Source organism: Strix uralensis, chromosome Z (genome assembly GCF_047716275.1).
Source record: "Strix uralensis isolate ZFMK-TIS-50842 chromosome Z, bStrUra1, whole genome shotgun sequence".
Taxonomy (NCBI): Eukaryota; Metazoa; Chordata; class Aves; order Strigiformes; family Strigidae; genus Strix; species Strix uralensis.
The window spans coordinates 15158913-15183008 of NC_134012.1; the positions used below are offsets into that span (position 1 = coordinate 15158913).

At 37.3% G+C, this 24096-nt stretch overlaps 1 protein-coding gene across 3 annotated transcripts in view; it reads left to right on the forward strand.

The window, feature by feature from the left end:
- The window catches only part of AP3B1 (adaptor related protein complex 3 subunit beta 1), a 163507-nt gene that overhangs the window by 52836 nt on the left and 86575 nt on the right, over positions 1-24096 (forward strand). For all 3 annotated transcript variants that reach the window (XR_012627025.1, XM_074855625.1, XM_074855624.1), the window contains exons 8-13: positions 10636-10797; positions 12942-13039; positions 15657-15711; positions 15791-15862; positions 18329-18391; positions 19298-19430. Coding sequence is in view for 2 of the 3 variants with exons in the window: in XM_074855625.1 (XP_074711726.1) it covers positions 10636-10797; positions 12942-13039; positions 15657-15711; positions 15791-15862; positions 18329-18391; positions 19298-19430 (583 nt within the window). In the remaining variant the exon portion in view is untranslated. The remainder of the gene's footprint in view (positions 1-10635; positions 10798-12941; positions 13040-15656; positions 15712-15790; positions 15863-18328; positions 18392-19297; positions 19431-24096) is intronic.

Here is a 24096-nt window from a genome sequence, read left to right on the forward strand (position 1 = left end):
ATTTTTATTTTTCTTTAGTTTTGCACTAAGTCATTACATAATTTTGAGTTTGTATTCAAAACTGTGTTATTGGTTAAACGAGTTTTTAAAAGCCATTATAAGGCAGGATTGAAGAGTTTTTGAAGAGTCATGTAACAAATGAGTTTACATACTCATACTATATGGGAAAATTTATTTTTTTTTTAGAATTAAGTAAACATGTACATCTGCACTAGGATTACAGAGGTTATGATATAAATGAGAATATGCAGGAATATAGTTTAGAATATGTATATGAGAGGAAAAGATCTAGTAAACCACAAATGAAGCTTGATTTATTTATAGTTTATCATGTAACTTTTATATGTGCCAGAAGTTAAGCTAAGAACAATGTTGTGACTGAAAATGCCTTAATGTTAAATTTCACTTGCCACAGTCTGGTTTTCAAGCTTGAGTAAGTGTCTTAGTACCTTTGTGTAGCTTAGGTATCACAGAATCACAGAATCGTCTAGGTAGGAAAAGACCTTGAAGATATCTAGTCCAACCATTAACCTAGCACTGACAGTTCCCAACTACACCATGTCCCCCAGCACTATGTCGACCCAACTCTTAAACACCTCCAGGGATGGGGACTCCACCACCTCCCTGGGCAGCCCATTCCAACACCTAACAACCCGGTCTGTAAAGAAATGCTTCCTAATATCCAGCCTAAACCTTCCCTGGTGCAACTTGAGGCCATTCCCTCTTGTCCTATCACTTGTTACTTGGCTAAAGAGACTCATCCCCAGCTCTCTGCAACCTCCTTTCAGGTAGTTGTAGAGGTTGATGAGGTCTCCCCTCAGCCTCCTCTTCTCCAGACTAAACAACCCCAGTTCCCTCAGCCTCTCCTTGTACGACACGTGCTCCAGACCCTTCACCAGCTTCATTGCCCTTCTCTGGACACACTCGAGTAATTCAATGTCCTTTTTGTAGTGAGGGGCCCAAAACTGAACACAGTAATCGAGGTGCGGCCTCACCAGTGCCGAGTCCAGGGGTAAGATCCCTTCCCTGTCCCTGCTGGCCACACTATTTCTGAAACAAGCCAGGATGCCATTGGCCTTCATGGCCACCTGGGCACACTGCTGGCTCATGTTCAGCCGGCTGTCAATCAACACCCCCAGGTCCCTCTCTGACTGGCAGCTCTCCAGCCACTCCTCCCCAAGCCTGTAGTGCTGCTGGGGGTTGTTGTGGCCCAAGTGCAGCACCCGGCATTTGGCCTTATTGAAACTCCTACAGTTGGCCTCAGCCCAATGCTCCAGCCTGTCCAGGTCCCTTTGTAGAGCCTCCCTACCCTCGAGCAGATCAACACTCCCACCCAACTTAGTGTCATCCGCAAACTTACTGAGGGTGCACTCGATCCCCTCATCCAGATCATCAATAAAGATGTTAAACAGGAGTGGTCCCAAAACCAAGCCCTGGGGGACACCACTCGTGACCGGCCACCAACTGGATTTAACTCCATTCACCACAACTCTTTGGGCCCGGCCATCCAGCCAGTTTTTTACCCAGCAAAGTGTGTGCCCATCCAAGCCACGAGCAGCCAGTTTCACCAGGAGAATGCTGTGGGAAATGGTGTCAAAGGCCTTACTGAAGTCAAGGTAGACAACACCCACAGCCTTTCCCTCATCCAATAAGGAGGTCACCCTGTCATAGAAGGAGATCAGGTTTGTCAAGCAGGACCTGCCTTTCATAAACCCATGCTGACTGGGCCTGATCATCTGGTTGTCCTGCATGTGTAGTATGATGGTACTCAGGATTATCTGCTCCATCAGCTTCCTGGGCACTGAAGTCAAGCTGACAGGCCTGTAATTTCCCAGATCATCCTTCTGACCCTTCTTATATATGGGTGTCACATTGGCCAGTCTCCAATTTGTCGGGACCTCCCCGGTCAGCCAGGACTGCTGGTAAATGATGGAAAGCGCCTTGGCAAGCACCCCAGCCAGCTCCTTCAGCACCCTCAGGTGTCTCCCGTCTGGTCCCATAGACTTGTGTGTGTCTATGTGATGCAGCAGGTCACTGACTATCTCCTCCTGGATTGTGGGGGGGTCGTTCTCCCAGTCCCTGTCTTCTGGCTGAAGCTCACTATATTTACAAATTAGAAGCTTTTGATATAGAAAGCTTTTTTGAGTTGTTTATAAAATCTCCCCAAACTAGTAGAATTTTATTGTGGATTCCTTAGCCACATTGAAATTTTGCTTTTCTAAAGAAATGTGAAAATGTTTTGGTGAGTGTGAAACATGCAACACCAGAGGCTACTTGATACCAAGGGTAAGCTGGCTTGGAAGACAAATCCTTTTACAGAATGATGTCTCAAATTTGTCCTAGGATAGCTGTTTATAGGGATATTACAACATCAGAGTCAGTAAACTGCTCAGAGTACCACAAAATACTGGAGGATTTTGTGCAATGGCTTTCTTATTTGTTGGAACTGAACTGAGACTAAAGCTAATGTTTTAAAGCCAAAGAATAGATACTGTTGGTAATCTAACCTAATTTGAATCTTATTTCTTGCAGCTTTGAGCTATTGTCAGATGCTAACACAGTCCTTTTTTACTACTAATGCATAATTGTCATGAGATCACCTGGGTCTGGGTGATACTAAACTCCAAATGATTTAAGTCATGGAACTGTGCAACTGATCTTTAGACCACGAGACCGTTGCCACAATCTTGAGCCCTTATGAAATACAACCCTAGAAGTTGTACTCCTCCTTTCCCTCAACTGTTGAGCCTCTTTGAAACAACCTGGTGGTAAAAGAAAATTCAAAGCCCTTTTAGTGAAGGGATTAACTGGGATCAAACACACCTCAGAACTTCTGTGTCTCAATGAGATGAAATCTGTAGGGAAAACAATTATTCCTGAGTGTGATACCTCTTGTGTGAAAATGCCCTTTTTTTGGTCAGTACCCTGAAAACTAGAAAGAGTGTCTACATGTACGAACACAGTGAAGGCAGAAAAGAAGGGAGGAGTCTTTGTCTTTGAAAACTTCATCTCCTGTTCTTTTCCTACATTTTTAGATCATGGATTCTCAACTTGCCTCTTTCTTGTGTCTGTTGGCTTTTTGTATTAAAAGATGGGTGAGACTGTACTGGCCATTGAATTAAGCTCAGGTAAAAATTTCAATGGCACTCACGTTGTCAACCCTTCCTGGCAGATGTTTGCATTTGAAAAATAGATTGGTTTTCAACATCATGTGACTATTAGTCCAATATGAAGATTATAGAGTGAGGATTAGAATCAGAAAACATAATTCACAGTGTGACCCAAATATTTCTTCAGTTTGTCACAACTACCATTTCCATTAATGCTCACTTCAATTTCTGTTAGCTGAAAGCATGTTTATCTGTTTAGATAAATAAACTTTAAAAACCCACGAATATAATTTTGCGCAAGGAACTGTGAAATCTCATTTGACCAGAACATGATAGCTTTTATCTAAAACTTAAAGTACCAGTTTCCATTGTAATTTATTGGAATTATGTAATATCTTTTATATAAGTGTTTTAATAGATTACATTTTCAGTATCATTCCAGCAGACTCATTTGAATAGAGTTGTAATCTGAAAAATGATCCTCAGAAGAGGTTACTGTAGGAGTCCAAGTTTGTTTCAGTGGCTTCAGATCTGCAAATCTAACCAAAACCTCATCTTTTCTTTATGACCTCTCTGTCCCAATAATGATGAATAGACAGTTGTTATAATTGAAGTAAAAATTATAATATTGGAACTTATTAGAGTAATATCATGATGATCTTGTGATCTTTACTGGTTCTTTATTCCATTGTGGTTCACTTAACTGAAAATGTGTATGTACATTTTGATTTGTGTAGGAGCAACAGGTCTGGTCCCTGGTGGAGTGATAGAATGCAATGTTTGGTAGTGTGATAATTTTGTATGAATATTTCATATAAATAATATAGGCTATATATTATTATTTATATATCATTGCATTTTGTATTTGCTGACTTTTGGACTGAATGTGTTGGGTCTATTTTGACTTAATTTAGAAGGGAGTAATGGACTTATGCCTTTTGGTCCTATGACTGGACATTTCTTCAGAAAGCCTCCTTACAGATTCTTTCCTGGTAGAATACATATCCCAGGCCACTACTTCATTAGCAGAATCTGTTTATATTGTATGTGTGGTAGAAGGGAGGAATTAAGTTTCTAAAATTCTCACTAGTTTTTTAGTAATTATGTTCCCAAAAGCTGTAAATACATTGTGTCTGAGACCACACACAACAGGCTGTCTGGTCTGGTGACAGCAAAGTCACCTCCTGCTTTCTGTCCATTCAGGAATACCTATGGTTTGTAACCATTACTGTAACATGCATCCTGGTACTGTGATCCGATTTGTTTCTCAGCTGTCTTGTAATCCCCAGCCCCGTTCCTTTCCAATGACTCTGCACGCAAGAGCATCAGCAGGAGTTTGTTAGATGCTGGAAACTTGTTTTCTTTCAATGTAACAATAAAAGATTCAGTAGCTATTTTCAAATAGGAAAAGAGTTTGATAGTTTGCTTCATTAATTTTTTCCTACAGAGGGGAAGTATCTGAAGCTTTTAACCTTCAGAGAAACTGGGAAATGATTCATTTATCTGAGGGTCTAGTGTTGTTCTAAATGCCACAAGATGCCTTGCCTAGTCTTCAGTTGTTATGGGTCTCCTATAGGCTCCATACCTTCAGGATCTTTGAGATCCATGCAGATACTTGTCATACTTGAGGGAGTATAAAGTGACACTAGACACTTAGGCACTTGAAATACTCCCCTACTTTCACATGGCCATCAGAGCATCTCATCAGATCATTACTAGGTCTAGTTAGTTCATCCACAGTAGCACAAGTCTTTATCACACCCTAAGAAAGGGTGAGTATACTTTGATGGCTGATTAGTAGTTGAAAGGAAGCCATTATTTATGAAGTGGATGATCTGGTCTCTTTATTCTTTCACTCTTCAACTCCCTTTGGCTTAATAAGACAAAAGTTATAACTTGCTCTCATTCAGTTAGTACCTGAAGATCTGTGTGACAAACTTGGCTTTGTGTCTTCTAAGACCTTTCTCCAGCCAGGCTACAGATTATGTCGGTTACACTGTAATTTCTCAGATACTTTTACCATGTGAGATTGTGCCCTTTTTTAGACCACTCGCAATTATTCATGTCAAGCTTTACCTATACTGACATACCTGTATCTTATTCAAGGACTTCCTGTCGTGGAGAGGATGGATACTTCTGCCAACATGTGGCTATTAACAAGTGTGATTGGTTGAGGTCTGCTCATCTGTCAGAAACATGTCACATCTCATCTCCTTGGCTTTTTGAGCAGTCTTGAGGATAAGTTTTGGTTTGCTCTGATAGATCAAAGATAGGTCTCTTTAGTGTTCTGAAACACATCTGTGAAACACGCAGAAGGATTGAGGTAGACATCTTCACACACAGGATCAAAATTTCAAATCTATCTTGGATACATCATTAATTCTTTAAGTATTAAACTGTTCCGTACATTTTCTGCCATTTCCCTTTTCCAAGGATACTGTTCATGATACAGCAAGTGGACTGCTGATCTTTGTTGACTAAGGTGGTTTTGATATTGCAGTCAGATTCGCCAACTAGTGAATCATCCCAAAACTGTTCTTACCTTCTAAAGTTAGCTTATCTAAAATTATTTTGAGTGCAGTTCTTAGAAATATTAGAAAGGACTCTGGAAGATAGCTAAAATCTTATCTCCCAAAGATTCTGCTGCAGGAATGATAAAAAGCTGTGAGTGTATTTCCTTATGAATCTGAGGAGAGAAACTGAAGTCTGTAGCTTTAAGATCAGTTATACCTAACCTAGGAATACAAATATTTTGAAGGGAAGATGGAGTTAAGGCCAATAGAGTGGGAAAATAGTGTGTGTTCATGCTTTGGATTTCAGTGAAGTTTTACTTTAACTCTGAGCTTGTGGATATGTGAAGCTCTGTTTTGATGTAATTGTAGCATTCACATAATGTGCTTTACCCTAAATGGAAGGCACATTCTCAACTTTAATGCCATATTAAATGTAATTTCAAGCAAGATCTCAGTTAAATGCTAGCTCATTTACTTAGTGACTTTAAAAACAGGCTAATGGAACTTGTTATCTGGCAGTTTCTTCATTTAAGCTGTTAATGCTTTATGAAGATGTCCCTAAACTGTATGTCTGGAATAACGTAAAAAAGAATTACGCATGTTCTTTCACACTAAAATACTCACTTCTCTATTGGATCAAATAAATCACAGAAGATGGCAAATGCAAGGAGTCCATTTGCAATTCCTAGCCTGGAATGCTAGTGGTGTCTCTCAGTTTTTAATCACTTCATTATTCCAGAGTTCTGAACTTTTTAGTGATTTCACAATTTAGAGAAGCTATTAACTGCACAATTAAATCATGTGCTACTACAAACTGGTAAGTGTACTTAATGCAGTTTAACTAAAGGGAATGCCTCTGTTCTGTCCTCTCTTTACCACCTACTGCTCTTGAAATTTCAGTAGTTTTAGTGATCCTATGACCAGAAAGTGAGCTATATCATTTTACTGGTCCTGGTGAAAATAAAACATGCTTTTAAAAAATAAACAAACAAAATAACAACAAAGTTTTAATAACATGTTTAGTCTTAAATCAACTGTGAAAATGCATCTAAAGTGATGGAAAAGACAAGAGAAAGCATGGGAACATTTGCATCTACTGCCTGAACTCTCATGCTCTCTCTCCCCTGTCAAAAAGGATCAGGGGATTTTTCTGATAGAGCTGCTCATATGTACTAGTTATCATCAGTTTGAGCTCTAATTAGAAGTCTGGGAAAGTAAAATTTGAGTGCCACCAATGTCTGGCATTTTTTCAAGGACATGTGAAGAAGCATCTCCCACAGCTTATTGTAGGTACAATATAGATACTGAGGATTGGAGAATAAGTGTGCAGGAAATTATCTGTGGAAGCTGACAGTTGTTAATTCAACATTAATAGTTAAAACAGGAAGACTTTCATCTCCCAAAGGCAGTAAATTAAGTGTTAACAGTTCTGCTTTCTCCATTATACCCCATTCATACTTTTCTTTCCTGCTTGGAGTCCAAGCCGTAGACCTTGTATAAAGGGCATGTGTGAGAGATGACTTCTAAAAACAGGTCGTGAAAGAAACAGGCCTGCGGGAAACAAGGACTGAGAAAAACAGCGTGAAAAAGAGATAAAGGTTGCCGGGGGGAGTGGGGGCTTTCTGAGCTAAGGAATGTCTCAAACACTCACAAGTAACAAAACTATAGTCATGGGGTGGGTAGTGTGGAGGTTGAAGCTGATAAGGCTGCCCCAATAACACAGGATGCAGCTGAGGGGGGAGCCCTGTGGAGACAGGACGGTTCGTCTCTGGGGCACCTGGTCAAGTTTCAAGGGCCATCTGTCCAGTGAATGACCTTTGCTTCATTATCCACAAAATGCATATTAAAGTTAACACCCCTGAATATGCTAATGAAGACTGACAAGATCATGCTAATTACATCATTCCATGAAACACCTTGCCCCTCCCCATCCATGGGATACGTAGGTGTGTGGGTCGACCTAGGGGATGGACCCAAGTAAAGTGTGTATAAATCGAGGGGGGGCAAAGCGGGGTGGGGGGCTGTCTAGGGAGTGAAGCGAAGAAGACGGCTGCCTCCTGGAACCCTCGCTGGCGGGATCGACGCAGGAACCCAGACCAGTGATCTCTATTCTGCTATTCCCTTCATCTCCCTCCTTTCCTCTTTCCCCTTTTCCTTCACTACCATTAAGAAATGCAAGGCATACTGTATTGCTTGCCACAACTCGTTATCAAGCATTGGAAGAGGTTGTCCAGGGAAGTGATTGAATCACCATCCCTGGAGGTGTTTAAAAGACTTGTAGATGTGGTGCTTAGGGACGTGGTTTAGTGGTGGACTTGGCAGTGTTAGGTAAATGGTTAGACTAGATGATCTTAAGGGCCTTTTCCAACCTAAATGGCTTTATGATTCTAAATGTACAGTTGTCTCTCTTTGGCAGTGAGTATAGTCAGCAGTTCAAGTTGAGGCTTACGGGGCTGTGAGTGATTGAATGTTTTCACATTTTGTGGTAACTGTGCTCCATGTCTGGGATGATGAATAGAATTTGAAACAACAGTTCTTGCACACCAAGAAGCCTGCAGGTTTTTATCTTTCAATTTTCTGTCTCTTTTACATAGTACTTTGCTTTCCTTTCCATGCTAATGTGCAAATCTTGCAGTATTATATATTCTCTTTGTCTTAGTAAGGCCCTTGTGACTACAAATTCTGACTAATTGGGACTTCATCAACTTGATTTTAATGAATTTCTGTTCATTAAACTTATTTCCCTGTGTGTCATCATCATCCTTTGTCTGGAACATAATTGTTTCGTACTGGATCTCAACAGATTTGAGAGAAGAGGAATATTGTAAGATTGCAATAAAATACATGACTATGAAAAAAGGCAACATTAATACTTCTGCTATGGGAGTATGAAGAAAGTGATTCAATATAAAGACTCTAACGGGATTTAAATCAAAAATGTTTTCATAAGAGGCATGTTTCTTTATGATTATTTGGAACTCTGCTCCAAGTATGTTTGTAACCAACAATTCTTTTTTTTAAAAAAAAAAGGGTCAGAAATGTGAGAGCTCAAGCTATGTCTTTGCAGCAGTGATTAATGAGTTAAATACAATTTCCAACTCTGTATTCCTGTTGAGTTCGATAGTACTGATGTGCGTGCCTGTTAACAGTCGAGGCAGAGATACTGAAGACTGAATCAATGAAGATTGAATTATCCTTTTTCTGTTAGAGGAAGTTTCTTCAGTGCAGGGTTGAGATACACTGAAATCAGGGATTCTGCTTTCAAGTTGTCCTGTAGACAAGGGGAGGAATTCAGTTACCAGTACTCTTGATTTAGCATTCTCAGTTTTTAGTTTAGAAGGGTGACTGCCACAAAGATGTATAGACAGAGAAGTAAACAAACTAAATCACTTTGGTTGCTGTTGCATAAGAAATCTAAGAGCTTGTTAGGGATTCTGTAGAACACTTGAGAGCACTGTTGGGATGAAGTAATAAAAGTGAGAAGAAATGTGAAGGGGAGTTTTATTTTCAGTGTACTTTCAAATGGTGATAAACCCAGAATGAAATGACAACTTTGATTTATTGTCACTTCTTTCCTCCCTTCCCCCTCCCTCTGTCTCTACTGAAGACACTTTTATGGGCTCTTTCACTACACATGAGTTTTGACCAAGGCATGAAACAAGGGTTTGAAGTTACCCTTGCCTAGTTTTCTGAAGACCTATTAAAAAAGTCTTTATTTTCATATCTAGTTATTCTTCCATTTACTTTTGATTGCTTTGCTACTGCCAGCTAAAATTAAAAAGATACATTTTTCTCAAAAGTAATTGTCTCTTTAAAAAATCAGCAATTGGGTGCATGACTTAAATAATCCTCTTAAAACCGTTGTGTAGAGTTGGATATTCCTTAAAATAGTTGGACAGAGACTTGAGAGAAAGACAAGCAGAGTTATTGGTTAAGGTTGCTGTTTGGTACCAGCCAGCCCATTTTTATTTGAATAGCTCCAGCTAGCCTCAGTAATGCTCTTTGTCTTAGTTGGGTGTTATGGTGACAAAGTGAGATGGAAGAATTTAGGAGAGCAAGGACACATACTTGGATATAACAAGTTGCAGAAGTCAATAGCTTATTTTTTAAAAAAAGTTTTGTAATGTTGAGTACTCTCAATATTGATGATCCAGACCATGGCTTCTAAGATCTGACATTCTGTTTTGATCTAATTCTGATGGTTTCCATCTTATTTTTCTTGAAGTTTGTGGACTTTTTAATGCTAATTAAATATAAGCATAATGAAACACTTAAAATCTATTCTTTATTCATTTTTTGATCCACATCAAAAATCTTAAGGTTTGTTTTAGTTTATCTTGTATACATAATCAGATATATTCCTTTATATTCTTTTATTTAGCCTTCTGAAGTAAAACAAAGACCTAATTTACTAATATCTCAAACTGTAATGAACTCTTTCAGTGTGGTGTGTTGTTTCTTTTAGTGATATTATGCTGATAATTTGTAACTTTATTTGAACAGGTCAAGGATTTGTACTTCATCAGAGAAGGCCAGGCTCAGAATACATAACATTTTACCATCTAATTTCTTAAGAAATCCCTTCTTCTGAGATTTGCTATTTTCAGATAATTTATATATTGCTAGAGATAGAAGAATGCATGTGATTTGCATTAAGATTTCAAAAAAGAGGAAAATTTAAACAACTGACTTTTCAGAAATGTCAATTTTAAATCATAAAGTTCAAAAAATACCAATATTCTTACCTAATCTAGTTTATATAATATTAATGAAGATATTTCATTTGGAAGTTCATCCTATTTCTAAAGAAATTTTGAATATATTGTTAAGCTGTTTTTCATGTAGGTACATTTACTGCTTTGAGCAAACTGTGGTAGAATAGTCAATAGCTATTTTTAAAATAGTGTATAAATCTTGCATGACATTGGGGTGTTGTATGTTACTTCCTTAATGAGTAAAACCAGCTGATTCAAATATTTTGTGTATGTTTTTGTCATTTTGTCTTTTGGTAGGATGATGAGGTGGTGGAAGAGTATAGTGAAAATAATTTCTATGAATCTGACGAAGAACAGAAAGAAAAGGATCGGAAAGTGAAAAACATCTATACTATGGACCCAGACCACAGGCTGCTGTTACGAAATACAAAGCCCTTGCTTCAAAGCCGAAATGCTGCTGTATGACAAATTCCTTTTTCATTAAAATGCTAAACTACTAAATAACTATACTTCTAGAAAATTTAAGATTGAAAAGTAAAATCTACACCTCATAAAAGTGGTGATAATACTCTCTAGTAACTTACAGGAGAAGTACGGTGGTTCTTTCTTTTTTGAAATTAATTTAGCTTCTAAGTAAAACATCTGAACTGAATGTGATATGTGCTCCATATGAAGGACAAACAAAATACTAGAGAAAATATGAGAACATTCGAATCCAGCTTCAGTTGCATGTGATGACTATACCATAGCTAGCTTTTAATGCTTAAGTTCTCAGCAACTAGGATGGCACAAACTGTCAGTGTTGGTGGTACAGATTCACAAAGGAAATCATAGTTTTTACTGAATCATTAAGTTGTGCTTTCGTTTGAGTCTCACATTTTAAAAGGAGACAATTGTATGCCTAAATTTTTTGTCAATCCAAGTCAGATTTTTAGTGTTGGTACCTTGGCAGCGTTCAAGGATAGATACGACATCATAAGTGTAGTATGCTTTGCAGTATTTCCATGATTAAGATGCCAGTAACTTCTTAGAACTGGAAAAAGCCACACTGATGGTGAATCATTGTGACATTACTCAGATCACAGAACTTTATTTCTACCCTCAGTTTGTCCTGTTAATCAAGACTAGATGTCTTTGGGAAGAGACTTCGAGTGATAATGAATATTTATATCATTGCAAAAATAATTACTGCACCATGATTAAGTCACCTCCTAACCTGTTCTTGTTAAGCTAAACAGACCAGATTTTTGTTTCTCTGTGGAACGTATTTGTAGATTCTGACTAATGTCTTCCTCTTTTCAAGACCACTTACAATCTGCCAGCAGACTTTGGAAACTAATTGAATACAGTTTTACAATGATAATTCTGTTAGAACACAGCCTTTTGCTAAAATCAATGTTCAGTGTCTATACGATATTAACCATCTCATGAAAAGAACAAGTGTGTTAGATATGTTTGCCATCACACTGCACTGAGAACAGGTTCCGTTGCTTATTTTCCACATTCAGTAGGTAATTTTCTTTATATCTGTTAAATATGGTATTGATTCTCATGTTTATGATCTTTAACTTTATGATAATAAACTGAGATGTTTAAGTGCAGTTTGTCAACTGCTATTACACCAATTTTTGTACCATTCACAAAATTTACCAGCAATTAAATTGCTTTCTCTTTGACTTTAGATTTTTGTCAGTAATAAAAGATCCCTGTAGTATATTGCTAAAAATCCTCTAGTTATTTCCAGTTTTCAGATGTTTTAAATCACTTTTTATTGTTGAATAATAATTTTTGTTTCGTTGGTCCTGAGATTTAAGGTACCAAGTCAAGTGTCATAATGATGGCTTTACTTGGACTCTCCTTTCTGTGATTTGTTTTGTTTTGAACAGAAAGTTGACCATGACAGTATTATAATGACTTATTCATTACCATAAAGTTCAGCATTTGCCTTTTATTCACGAGAAAGCTTGAAAAGAAAAAAAAGAAAATATGTTTTTTAAGTTGCTTCTGTCTCAGTCTTCTGCTTTTTGCTAGCCAGGATGTTGGTGTGCAGCCCTGTGGTTTTTACTTTCTGTTACATTTGAGGCTTTAGAATTTGCTAGTAAAGGCAGCTGTCATTTTATAAATTGCATAATAGAATAATGGAATGAAAGATTTTAAGTGGAAACCAAATAATAGGTAATATTAAACCTGTATTTAATAAAAATAAAAGCACAAAATTTGCAGAAGTTTTAAACAGTATTTCCTCAATGCTTTGTACAGCTGATGCTAGCAATACTGAGTTACGAAGGATGATATCAGCATGTTTACAACTTGAATTACCTACATTTTTTCCTCTCTTTGTCCTCTTCCTCTGTCTTTCTATATATTATAGTGTACAGTAAATCTAGGAGGAAGGAGAGGTACTTAATTAGCTCTGATTTTAGAAACAAAATTGTCTTTTTTCTGATGTTTTTCCCCCAATCTGCACTGTTGATTTCAAAGAACGTGGGTATGCATTTTGCTTTCTGAAGAAGAGTGACTTGGTAGTTCTGCAGGTCTGAAGCAAATGTGATAGATATGTATGACAATTTAAAGTTAACATGCTGTTCTGAATGTTCTGTTAGGTGGTAATGGCAGTTGCACAGCTTTACTGGCATTTGGCACCAAAATCTGAAGCTAATATTGTTTCTAAGTCATTGGTGCGTTTACTCCATAGTAATAGGTAAGTCAAGACTGTACGTTGCTATGTCTACCTTTTTGTGACAGTTTTTTGTACATATTTCTTTAGCCATAATTATGAGAATATAACTATTGCACTTTTAGAGTTTCATTTTAAAATTGTTCTGTAATAATTTTTGCTCAATAAATGAGGATCATTAAAAGTAATTCCATCATTTTCAGTATCACATCCAGTGATCATTCAGTATTGTGTTCCATTCATAATTATTACTTTCATTCTGAGAAGAGTCATGGCTGCCTAGATAGCATACAAATAGAGGCAGTACTAACTAGTTTGTTTAGTTTCTTGATATTTTTCATTTTTGGAAGTTATTGGACATTTAATTATATTGGTGTTTCTTACTGTCACGCTAGGCACTAAAGTCTTCAGATGTGTATTTTCTTTTTCTGCACTTTATACTGAAGACTTCTTGTTGTCAGAGAAACTAAGCAACATATTTGTTAAAATACCACTTGATACTGCTGAATCCCTTATGTTTCCTTAATCCTTGGACTGCTTTTAAGAACCAAGTTTATGTTTCATTCAGGAGATCTAATTCTGACTTTATCATCTTCAGTGTAACCTTGTCGACTTTCCTATGAAGGGTCTCACTGGCCACATGTTTCATAAGATTGATAACACTATTTTTTTCTTTGTGTTTGATAGTTTTGGCATATTATGCCAATATTTGCTGCATAAAAGTGGAGTTTTTTCCCCTCAGCTTTTAGATTTTGAACTTCCATGTATCTGTGTGAAAAACCTTAAAGGGGTGATAGGAGACACAATATTAAGATGTTTTCAGAATAACTTGTAACTGAACATGGTATTTTCGGCTAAAACTTTGTTGTGAAAATGGTTTAATTTTTGAAGTTTATCACACCAAACAGACAAAAGCTTTTTTAAAAAAATCACTTTTGTTGTGTCTGACAAGATTACTCATCTTAGATGGGCTTTAACTTTTCTAAGCCCAGTCACCATAGAGCTCTTTCTCTGTAAACTTCTGCAGCTCACCCATCGCTAATGTCTCTATCATTTAAAAGTTAGTAAAGAACTAAAATCAGGCTTGGTAGAGTATTCATGCTTTTATTTCAGGTAAAAATGAATCACTGTTATATTTGTGTTTGGTTTTATAGTACAATATGCTTCCCATTCTCTTTATACAAAGACAAGTAAAATGGCTAAAGCAGTTTGCAATACGCACAGGTAATGTAGAGAACTAAACTTATACTCACAGGTTGAAAGGATTATTTTTGCATATTACTTTACTGCTCATTTATACTCAAATTTCATCAAAAGAGAAGTCACATCCTTCCTGTACCTCAAGTACTTCCTAAAATGACACTAGGCTTCTGATTTTCTTATGTTGAATGGTTTGTCTATTCTCTGTTACCAATCTGTGTGAAACACGTTTGCTATTACAGCCAGTTTGAAATAAGCTTTTGCTGTTTGCCCTTGAAGTTATGTGCCTATGGCCTTTAAATTAATGTCAAATACAGTATAATCTAGTTAGGGTGAGAGTGCCTGGAAGAGCAGTTCATAGCAATTTCCAGTCTTGCTTCATCATGTGTAGCTGACTGTTTCCGTGTACCATTGTAAGAATTACATAAAAATAGGTTTAAAAGATACTAAGTACTTCTCTATTATTACTTTTCTTAGCAAGCAACAGCTGTAATTACCAGAGGGCTATTAGACAGTTTTGAATAAGAGGAGATAATGGATGTGATGATTTCTCTATTAGGATGTGATTTGCATCATGAAAGAATTTGAGCACTCATGGTTCAGAAAAATTGTGTGTAAATTATTTCTTAGTTTTTAAGCAATTGGTGACAGAAACTCTGTAGTTTAAAAGCTTTAGACTAGTACACAGATTTCTTTTTGCTCACTCCTGCCGAGGCTTTTAAACTAACATATTAATGATGAGAATGTCCTCCAAACATGTTTAATGTTTTTGTGTTTAGAGTATTACATAATTCTGTTGTCTGTACCTTGCCAAAGTCTACTATGTTAAAGTACTGCTTTTTGATAGATGTTTATGCCTTCTAGTGTATACTCATGTCACAGGAGACTTTGGTCCTTTTTAAGGATTTTTAGGAAATTTTTTTAAGACCAAAAAAGTCATAACAATTCCTGCTAGTTGTGCAAGGATTAGCTGTTCTTGTAACTAATGCAGTTATTTCCACACTACAGATAAAGCCCATGCGTTTTTGTTCTCAGCTGTGTCATCCTGAGATGTTCAAGTTTCAAGATGGTCGAAAAAATGTTAAGGTTTTTATGAGCTATTTCTGGACATGCCAGAATGTTGATGTTTTAAATGAATTTTTGCCTTAAACAAAGACCCAAGGCATACAAGAAGAATTGCACCATTGCACTGATGTCAGTGATTTTTTTGCATATTGAAGTTTTTAAAAATGAGAGCCTGGTTTCATCATGCATCTTCCTGTGAAGCAGATGATGAACTTGTAGCAGTTGGCAATAAGCTTTTTCTGTCTATGTTTGTGCCAAGTCAAATGTATAACTAACTTTGGATTCAAATAGAATTGGAATTTCTTTGCCATATTGCATTATTCTATGTATCTGTAATTTTGCAGAATAACTCTTGTTTTTTCTTTTCAAATTCTAGGGAGGTGCAGTATATTGTTCTGCAGAATATTGCCACTATGTCAATTCAGAGGAAGGTATACCCTATTTAGAATTTTCTAAATCACATTTTACATGATACACAAGCGAGCTACTTAAATATGTTCTGCTTTTCAGGGCATGTTTGAACCTTATCTGAAGAGTTTCTATGTTAGATCAACTGACCCAACAATGATCAAAACACTGAAGGTGAGCTTAAAAGCAAATTCATCTATATACTGCTGGACAAATCTGTTTGCAACAGGAAGGTAGAATTTTCTTGCACTGATATGACACACATCATTCTGTATTGTTCCTTTTTTTCACTAAAAAGTGTAGAGTTGTGGCTTTTAGTTAAGTCCACAAGTGTCCTTCAGGGTTTTCAGGCTATCTGAGAGTTCTCTTGTTACTGTGATGTAGATGGCAGATGGGCTATTTTTTCCACCTCAGTTTTTGGTACCTGTCAGTGATATAGATCATTACTGTTTTAATCTAACCGGCCATTCAAACATTTAGAGTTAGGCTGTTTTCGTGGGAGGAAGAATCTCTTAAATGAAGAGAAATGAAATCTCAGATTTTGATACATTTAGCTTAAAAAGAGTTTAAATCTGTTTCACTGAATGAAAGGGGACAGTGTTAGAGTCCCAAATTCCCTTTGAAGTCAGCATTTGACATGAGAAGTACTTTAGGCTTTCCTCAAGGCCACATCTCAATGCGTGTTTTAGGCTGTCTTCCTGTTTTCTCTATTCTTTAGCGGATGTGAAATCCTTGACAAAACAACAGCTAAAAAACTTTCTACTGTTATGTGCCTTTTCTCATATTTTGCTTTAGATTGTCATAGGCACTTCGGTTTAGGAGAGGAAGGTAAAGGTTTCTTAAATACAGAAACAATAATGTATCTTTTCATTTTACATTCATGTTGCACCGTCATTTACATGTGCAGAGTGATGCAGTCCAAGATGGCTGTGCCCAACCCATTATATTTTTATTAGTCCAACATTAAATCTAAGTAAATTTGAGGCAGTTGGAGGCAAAAAGATCTTCCCCACATTTAATGGTTATGAAAACTGTCAGGAATACTAGTAAGACATAGTGTTACGCAGGAAAAGTCACTTCTGAAACAGGTGAAAGTTGATATATTTAAACTGCCATATCAATTGGTAATACAGTGGTGAAGAGGTGGAGAAGGAGAAATTGTGGGTTTTCCTTTCATTGTCTCAGTTCTTTCTTGATGTCTGAAAAATGTAGGACAGCTTACACTGTTACATACATAAGAAAAACTTGTGCTTTTCTCTACCTCCTATACATGTAGTTCCATCCTGTCTGCTTTAAAATAGGAGGATGAGACCTACTGCAGTATTTAAATTGTAGGAGCACCCTGGAATTCATCTGCTGCACTGTTTAGATTTCTGTTTTGTTCTGTGTTTCTTTACCAGCACAAAGTTTGCTTTTTTGGTCACTGCTTAGCATTGAGCTTATATTTTCATGGGGTTACCCATTTTAGCCACAAATTCTCAGTTATAATTAGTAGTAATCAGCTCAGAGCCTATCATGTTCTGTAAAGTTAAGGTTTTTCCCCAATTATGAACGTTACTTTACCTTTATCTGTGTTGAATTTTTTTTGCCATTTTATCAACCAGTCACCTAATATTGAGAGTTTTCATGCAGCTTTTCTTAGTCAGCCTTTGTTGATATGCTGAATATCTGAATATGCAGAAATATGCTGAAAAGCAAAAGACCAACAAATATATTTGTGGGATTCCACTGATGACCTTCCTGTACTGTAAAATAGTATCTTCTTTTTTTCTGCCTATTTCTCTCTTTCATTTATCCACTTGCTTTGTATGCTATGCTAGGTATGTAGCTTTAAGAGTCGTTGGTGCCAGGTCTTACCAAATTGCTTCTGAAGTAACTGCTGGACTGTATCAATTAAGTGTCCTTGTATGTATGCATCCAACTCAAAAAATGCCAACAGATTTCTGAGGCATGACTTCCTTTACAGAGACAAGAGTTGTCTTTTTCTTCAGTTTACCTCATTCAAATTGTATTGGAATCCTTTCTTCTTCAAAGTTAAAACAAACTGTAAGCATAGCATCTTAACAATATATACCAAGTGTTGTATATCATCCTCTTGTTCACCAGGAGCAAAGAGGAGGCCTTTCAGGGTCTGATGTTATTGATGTTAAGATTTGAGGAGTCTCATAGATGCAACTGTTTCTCTCCTGAGTTTAAAATTCTTTTATTGCAGTTCATCTGAATATAATGGACACTTTATTTCTCCCCAGCTGCAGTTGTGATTTCCATTATTTCTTCTTACAGTGTCACATAGTTCTTATACACTAAGGCCTGTTGTATAACATTGGAAACCATGCTGCCAGAAGTATTTCATGGCCATATAATATGCAATGCAACACTAAAGCTAGAGCTCTTATAAAATGAATCACTGAACCCTAGAGTCCTTCTTTGAAAACCTTGCGTGTACTTGCAAGGAGAGTTCCTCCTAAGTGCAATGCTGCTACCAGTTTATACTGAAATCTGGTATACTTTATTGAATTCTAAGTGGTATTTTTAGTAGTGGTGTCTTTTTTTCATATACAATGAAAGTATAGTGTTTATGTGGTACTATTTATAATATTTTACTTTCGATAAAATATCTGTTCTGTTTTTTTCTTGTAGCTTGAAATCTTGACAAATTTAGCAAATGAAGCCAACATATCAACTCTGCTTCGAGAATTTCAGGTTTGTGCAAAAGGGTATTCTTTTTATATGAAATACTCTCTCTTGGCCAATTGCCGTTATTGGTTTCATCTAGATTCTTAGTCTTAAATTTTTCAAGTTAAAGTCTTTTCCAGGATAAAATATTCTCAGAATGAAAATCAAACTGTCTCATATCATAATGGATAATGGAGCTTTTTATATGTGGAAAGGAGTTTCAATGTTTTGTTTCTCACTCTCCTTCCAGCTACCAAAAAAAAAAAAAAAAAAAAGTGATGAGAAAAACTCAACCATTCCAAATTCTTTAAACCAAATTCTAGCAACTTGACTGACCCTGTAAGTCACTGGATTATAGGTCTTAATTTTAGCAATATTTTCCCATTATCATTTATTCCCAAACCTCATTTCAAGTCATTTGATGAAATAGTATTACCTCCAATATCTGTATATGTGTCAGCAAGATGTTCTGCTTATGTTGTGAAACAGTGTCTGTCCTTTCTTTCCGCTTTGCTTATGACGTCTATTTCCATTACTTCAGTTCTCTGGCTGGATTTCTCTGAAAGGTACTGGTTCTCAGGCAGGTAGGTTATTCAGTTTCACAGACGCTCCCGGTTAAATGAACTGAAACCTCTCCAGAGAGAGCTCATCAACTCCTCCAACCTTGCACACAAACTAATTGCTGGTTTTGGGTAATTGCCCCCTGCCCCAAGCTTTCTTGAAATCAGAGGTTTGCATGGCCATGGGTGACCAAAGCTGGCAAGAAAATGTCTTCTGAAAGTGACAATGAGTTGAAAAAAGTGTAACTTCTAATGTACAATGTAGCTTTCTAGATTTAATTTATTATACAGATGTCTCTCTTATGAGGATAATATGGTAAGTCTTTGGTTGACAAGACTTATGTATTGACTAATGAAAATCCTGTTTCCTTAGACTTATGTGAAAAGCCAAGATAAACAGTTTGCTGCAGCTACAATTCAGGCTATAGGCAGATGCGCAACTAACATCACCGAAGTGACTGACACATGCCTTAACGGCCTCGTATGTTTGCTGTCCAACAGGGATGGTAAGACAAATGTTCTGTTTGTTTTCTGAGTAGCAGTGTCATGAAACATTTTCTTAATGAGAACCACACAGAGCAGATGACATTAAAAAGTACATAGGAGTTGACTTTTATAAGAATTTAACTGACATGACTGGATAAAAATAGTGGTTCTGTTGCTTCTTGTTTGAAGCACTTCAATAGGCTCTCATAATCACTGGGTACTTATTTTCTCTTTTGTTAGTGAAACTAATTCCTTGTGGCCTTCAATTCATGTTTACCTATTTTATTCTCAAAATGCCATAATTATTAAAGTGTGCTGTTGTGATTATCATAGATGACAGTAGTTTTACTGTTAAATGTTTAGTTGCATCAAAACAGTTAGCCTGTAGAGGGTGCTAAAAGCTTGGAATGGTTTTTTTTCAGTGCATCAATGCCTAACTGAAAAAATGTATTAAATAGTTTTAGGGTAAATGGCCCCAAATTTGGCTTGATTTTGTAATCTAGCCTTCTGTTATTTTTATATAGTGAAATAGAGTTGTAAGTCACTAAGGAGCAGATAAAGTCAAATAGGATATAGCAGCACTGTAATTCAATACCTGATAATACTGTATATTCTACAAGTTACCAATGGATATTGCACAAAAGAAGTCAATAAGAGAATCAGAAGATTATTACAAAATGTACAGTCTACATGAATATAGTTAGATACTGGAAATAGAGTTAAGAAAGATGTACTTAAAAATAATAATGTCAGGAAGGAGGTAAAGCATGGCTTTGGGGTGGCCTGGAATAATTAGAATTGTTTAGAGAACATGAGTGAGATCTACTGTACGTTTTGAAAAGCAACATTAATTCCCCTCCATACCTACTGGACTTATTTTTCATGGTAATCCTAAGAAGGCCTTTATTAGGGACATCACTTTGGCAGCACATAATCATCCTGTAACCCATTGATACACTCACAGCTTTTTCTTCTTTGATTATGAACTATGAGTCTTCCTTCTCTTCCACTTCACCTCGTATAAGAAATTCCTGAGATGGCTCAGTGTACAGCTTGGTAGGTTTAGTATATGTAACTTTAATTTCCTGGTGCTCCAGACCTTATGTTCCTTTATGCTTTTCTGGTTATCAGCTGTGTTTAAAATATCTTCCTATATTGTGTTACAGGGCTGTGTCTGCAAAATGCACCTTTTCGTGTTACATTCAGCAATGACCATATTAAAAGTACAAGCTTCAAAGCTTGTTCTTGATTCTGCTTAATTCTACTAGCAATCTTTCTCTAGGTCAGTAGGCTCCTTTCAGCATGTACAAATCCCCACTTTTTGTCTGTCTTAAATAATGTAATAAAACTTCAGAATACTGAGTTTGTTACTTAATAATCCTTCTTCCTGTTTTCTTGTTTTGTTTTTGCTAAGAATGAACTGAGATAAGAAGAAAAGGCTTTTTTTCTTTTATCATAGCTTCTCAATTTAATACTTTCTTCAGAGTAATTCCATATATATATATATACACACACACGCATGCATGTGCCTGTATACAAAGGTCTGTCTCAACAAGATTAGTTTTCTTGACTGTTTCTAAGTAGTTGTCTAGCAAATAAAATTATCTTCTTCTGCTTACTGTTCTGAAAGACTGCAAAGGATATATTGAGGATCTTTTAAACCTGGCAGCTGGCAAATTGCTTTACCATAGCTGCAGTGTCTTTATTCCTTCTTTCAAGGAATGAATAGAATGGCATAATTGACATGGTACCGTTCCTCAGGTGGCAGGAAATTACCAATAGTCACAACTTACTGAACATAACAGTTTTGGGCATGGTAAGGGAGAAAAAAGACATTTAGCATGAGTAGCAGACTAGATTTAAGAGTTTTGGTTAATCTTGCTTTCCTCCAACTTTCACCCTTAAAGTGTGCAAGCAATCTGTTTGCTGTGCTACTTCTTCCATGGCTGTTTGAAGCCTGGAAGCAGTTCTGCTGCCTTTGTGTAGCGTGAAGCCCAAGCTGGTAAGTCCAGCAGGTTCTGAGGTCCCTGAAAGCAGGGTCGGCTCTACTTCCTCTGAACTGTTTTCTTATTATGGGGAATTCACTTGAGTGTGGAAGAGAGGTGACCAAATTAATTCAACCAAATCAAAGTAGAATCCTGAAGAAAGAGCTTGTGGCAAAATCACGTTCTAATTCTGTGCTCTTGTTCTGGAAAGGCTTTTGCTATAGGTACAACCCAACAGCCAAGATATCTTGGCTGTATCTGGCACAGGAGCTGTGCCATTAATCATTCTGGAACTTGGGTGCTGAGAGGCGGAGTGTCATTACGTAAAACAAATCTCTTCAGAAGTCAGTCAGGTCAAGCTGGAATAACTCTTCACAGAGCTCTTTGAGTGTCTTATCATTGAACTTTCTAGTTTCTGTGTATGGTTCTGTGATTCAAATAGTTTTATTTACCGTAGCCCCCAGGTTCCCTGAGTAGGGGAAATTGGAATTTAAACAAGACAGTCATAAATACACAAAGAAAATTTCAAGAGCAGTTCTCAGCCTCCCCAGAGCATTGTTTCTAGAAGCCATGTTGAGGGCTGAGAATTATTTTCCTTCATCGTCTGCTGAAGGAAGTACAAAGAAGGAAGGAAGTACTTTGGCTCTTCAGTGTGATGTTTGGCATTTGACTGATACCTTTCCTTTAAGCAATTGCCTTGATAATTTCAACTGACCGCTAGTGCCACTGTGACTTAAAAGTCATTTTAGATGTAAGAGGCAGATGGGATTACAGGAAGACTCTTTTGTCTCTCTGTACTGCATATACTAGTGATCCTGCAGGTTCTTCTCAGATGGCTGACGTTCATTTTCTGTTGAAAGTTGCAGGTTATGGATAATAGAGAATGTAAACGTAATTGTAGGATGTGTAGATAAAACAATTTTTTTCCTACCGATCTGCACAAATTTGAAGAGGCAAGTTGTAGAATCACTGGTACCGTTAATACATCAGGCAACTGCTACCTAGCTATTAGAATTACTGTTAGAATAACGTTTAAAAAAACCCCAACTCCTTGTAACTTTCAGTTTATATACATTAATGTGGTTTCAGAGTTCTGTTATTTATGTTATAAGGGTGGAAAAATTAGCCAAGTAAAAAAACTTAGACTTCAGGCAGTTCTGAAAAGCAGAAACTTAATGTTTGTCTGGATACTGAGCCCTAATAATTGCCTTCTAACTTTCGTTTTAACTATTTGCATTACTTTCTAATAACCCAAATATCATAGAATGGTTTGGGTTGGAAGAGACCTTCCAAGATCATCTAGTCCAACCTCCTTGCAATGAGCAGGGACATCTTCAACTAGATCAGGTTGCTGAGAGCCCTGTCCAGCCTGACCCTGAATGTTTCCAGGGATGAGGCATCTACAGTCTCTCTGGTCAATATGTTCCAGTGTTTCACCACTCTTATTGTAAGAAATTTCTTCTTTCTATTTAGTCTAAATCTACCCCCTTTTAGTTTAAAACCATTAGCCCTTGTCCTGTCACTGCATGCCCTTGTAAAAAGTCCCTCTCCAGCTTTCTTGTAGGCCCACTTCAGGTACTGGAAAGCTGCTACAAGGTCTCTCTGGAGCCTTCCCTCCTACAGGCTAAATAACCCCAACTCTCTCAGCCTTTCTTCACAGGAGAGGTGTTCCATCCCTCTGATCATTTTTGTGGCCCTCCTCTGGAACTGCTCCAGCACAGGTCCATGTCTTTCCTGTGCTGAGGACCCCAGAGGTGGATGCAGTACTCCAGGTGGGGTCTCACTTGAGCAGCGTAGAGGGGCAGAATCACTTTCCTCAACCTGCTGGCCGCGTTTCTTTTATGACGCCCAGGATGCAGTTGGCTTTCTGGGCTGTGAGGCACATTGATGGCTCACATCCAGCTTTTCATCCACTGGTCCCCTGTCCTTTTTCACAAGGCTGCTCTCAATCCCTTCATCCCCCAGCCTATATTGATACTGGGGATTGCCCCGACCTAGGTGCAGGACCTTGTACTTGGCTTTGTTGAACCTCATGAGGTTCACATCGACCCACTTCTGGAGCTTGTCCGGATCCCTCTGAATGGCATCTCATCTCTCAGGGGTGTCAACTGCACCACTCAGCTTGGTGTTGTCTTCAAACTTGCTGAGGGTGCACTCGATCACTTGTACAGACTTGCTGTGAGATTCAGCTGGTACATTCCTTCCAAAAACAGTTGATGCAGTTTTGCTGCTTTTAGAAATAGTAATTATACAAATTATGGACTGTGGATAAATTAGTCTTCAGTTACTGCAAGTATCAGTTAATGTAAGTGGAAGAAAATTGGTATCAATGGTATCAAATGTAGTATTTCAGAATGCAGCTTTTGAATGTTCTTTCGTAATACACTCCTTGCTAAGGTCTTTTTCTGAGTTTTCGTTACAATGTGGCCAAATTCTCAATTATGAAAAAGTATATAATTTGGTCCCCACAAGTCCACTACATTGGTTTCTTATGTACATTATTATTTGGCAAAATGGAACATTGTATGACTGAATATATTTTAGGTTTTTGAGGAGTCTTCAGAGATTATCCTACTCAGAATAGTCATTTCCATATTGCTTCAAAATTGGTTGAAGAAAGCTAGCAGTGAACACTATACTAAGATTTTTACTATGACTCGTGAAAATTGAAGTTGCTGATACCTCTTGTAGTCTCCTTTAT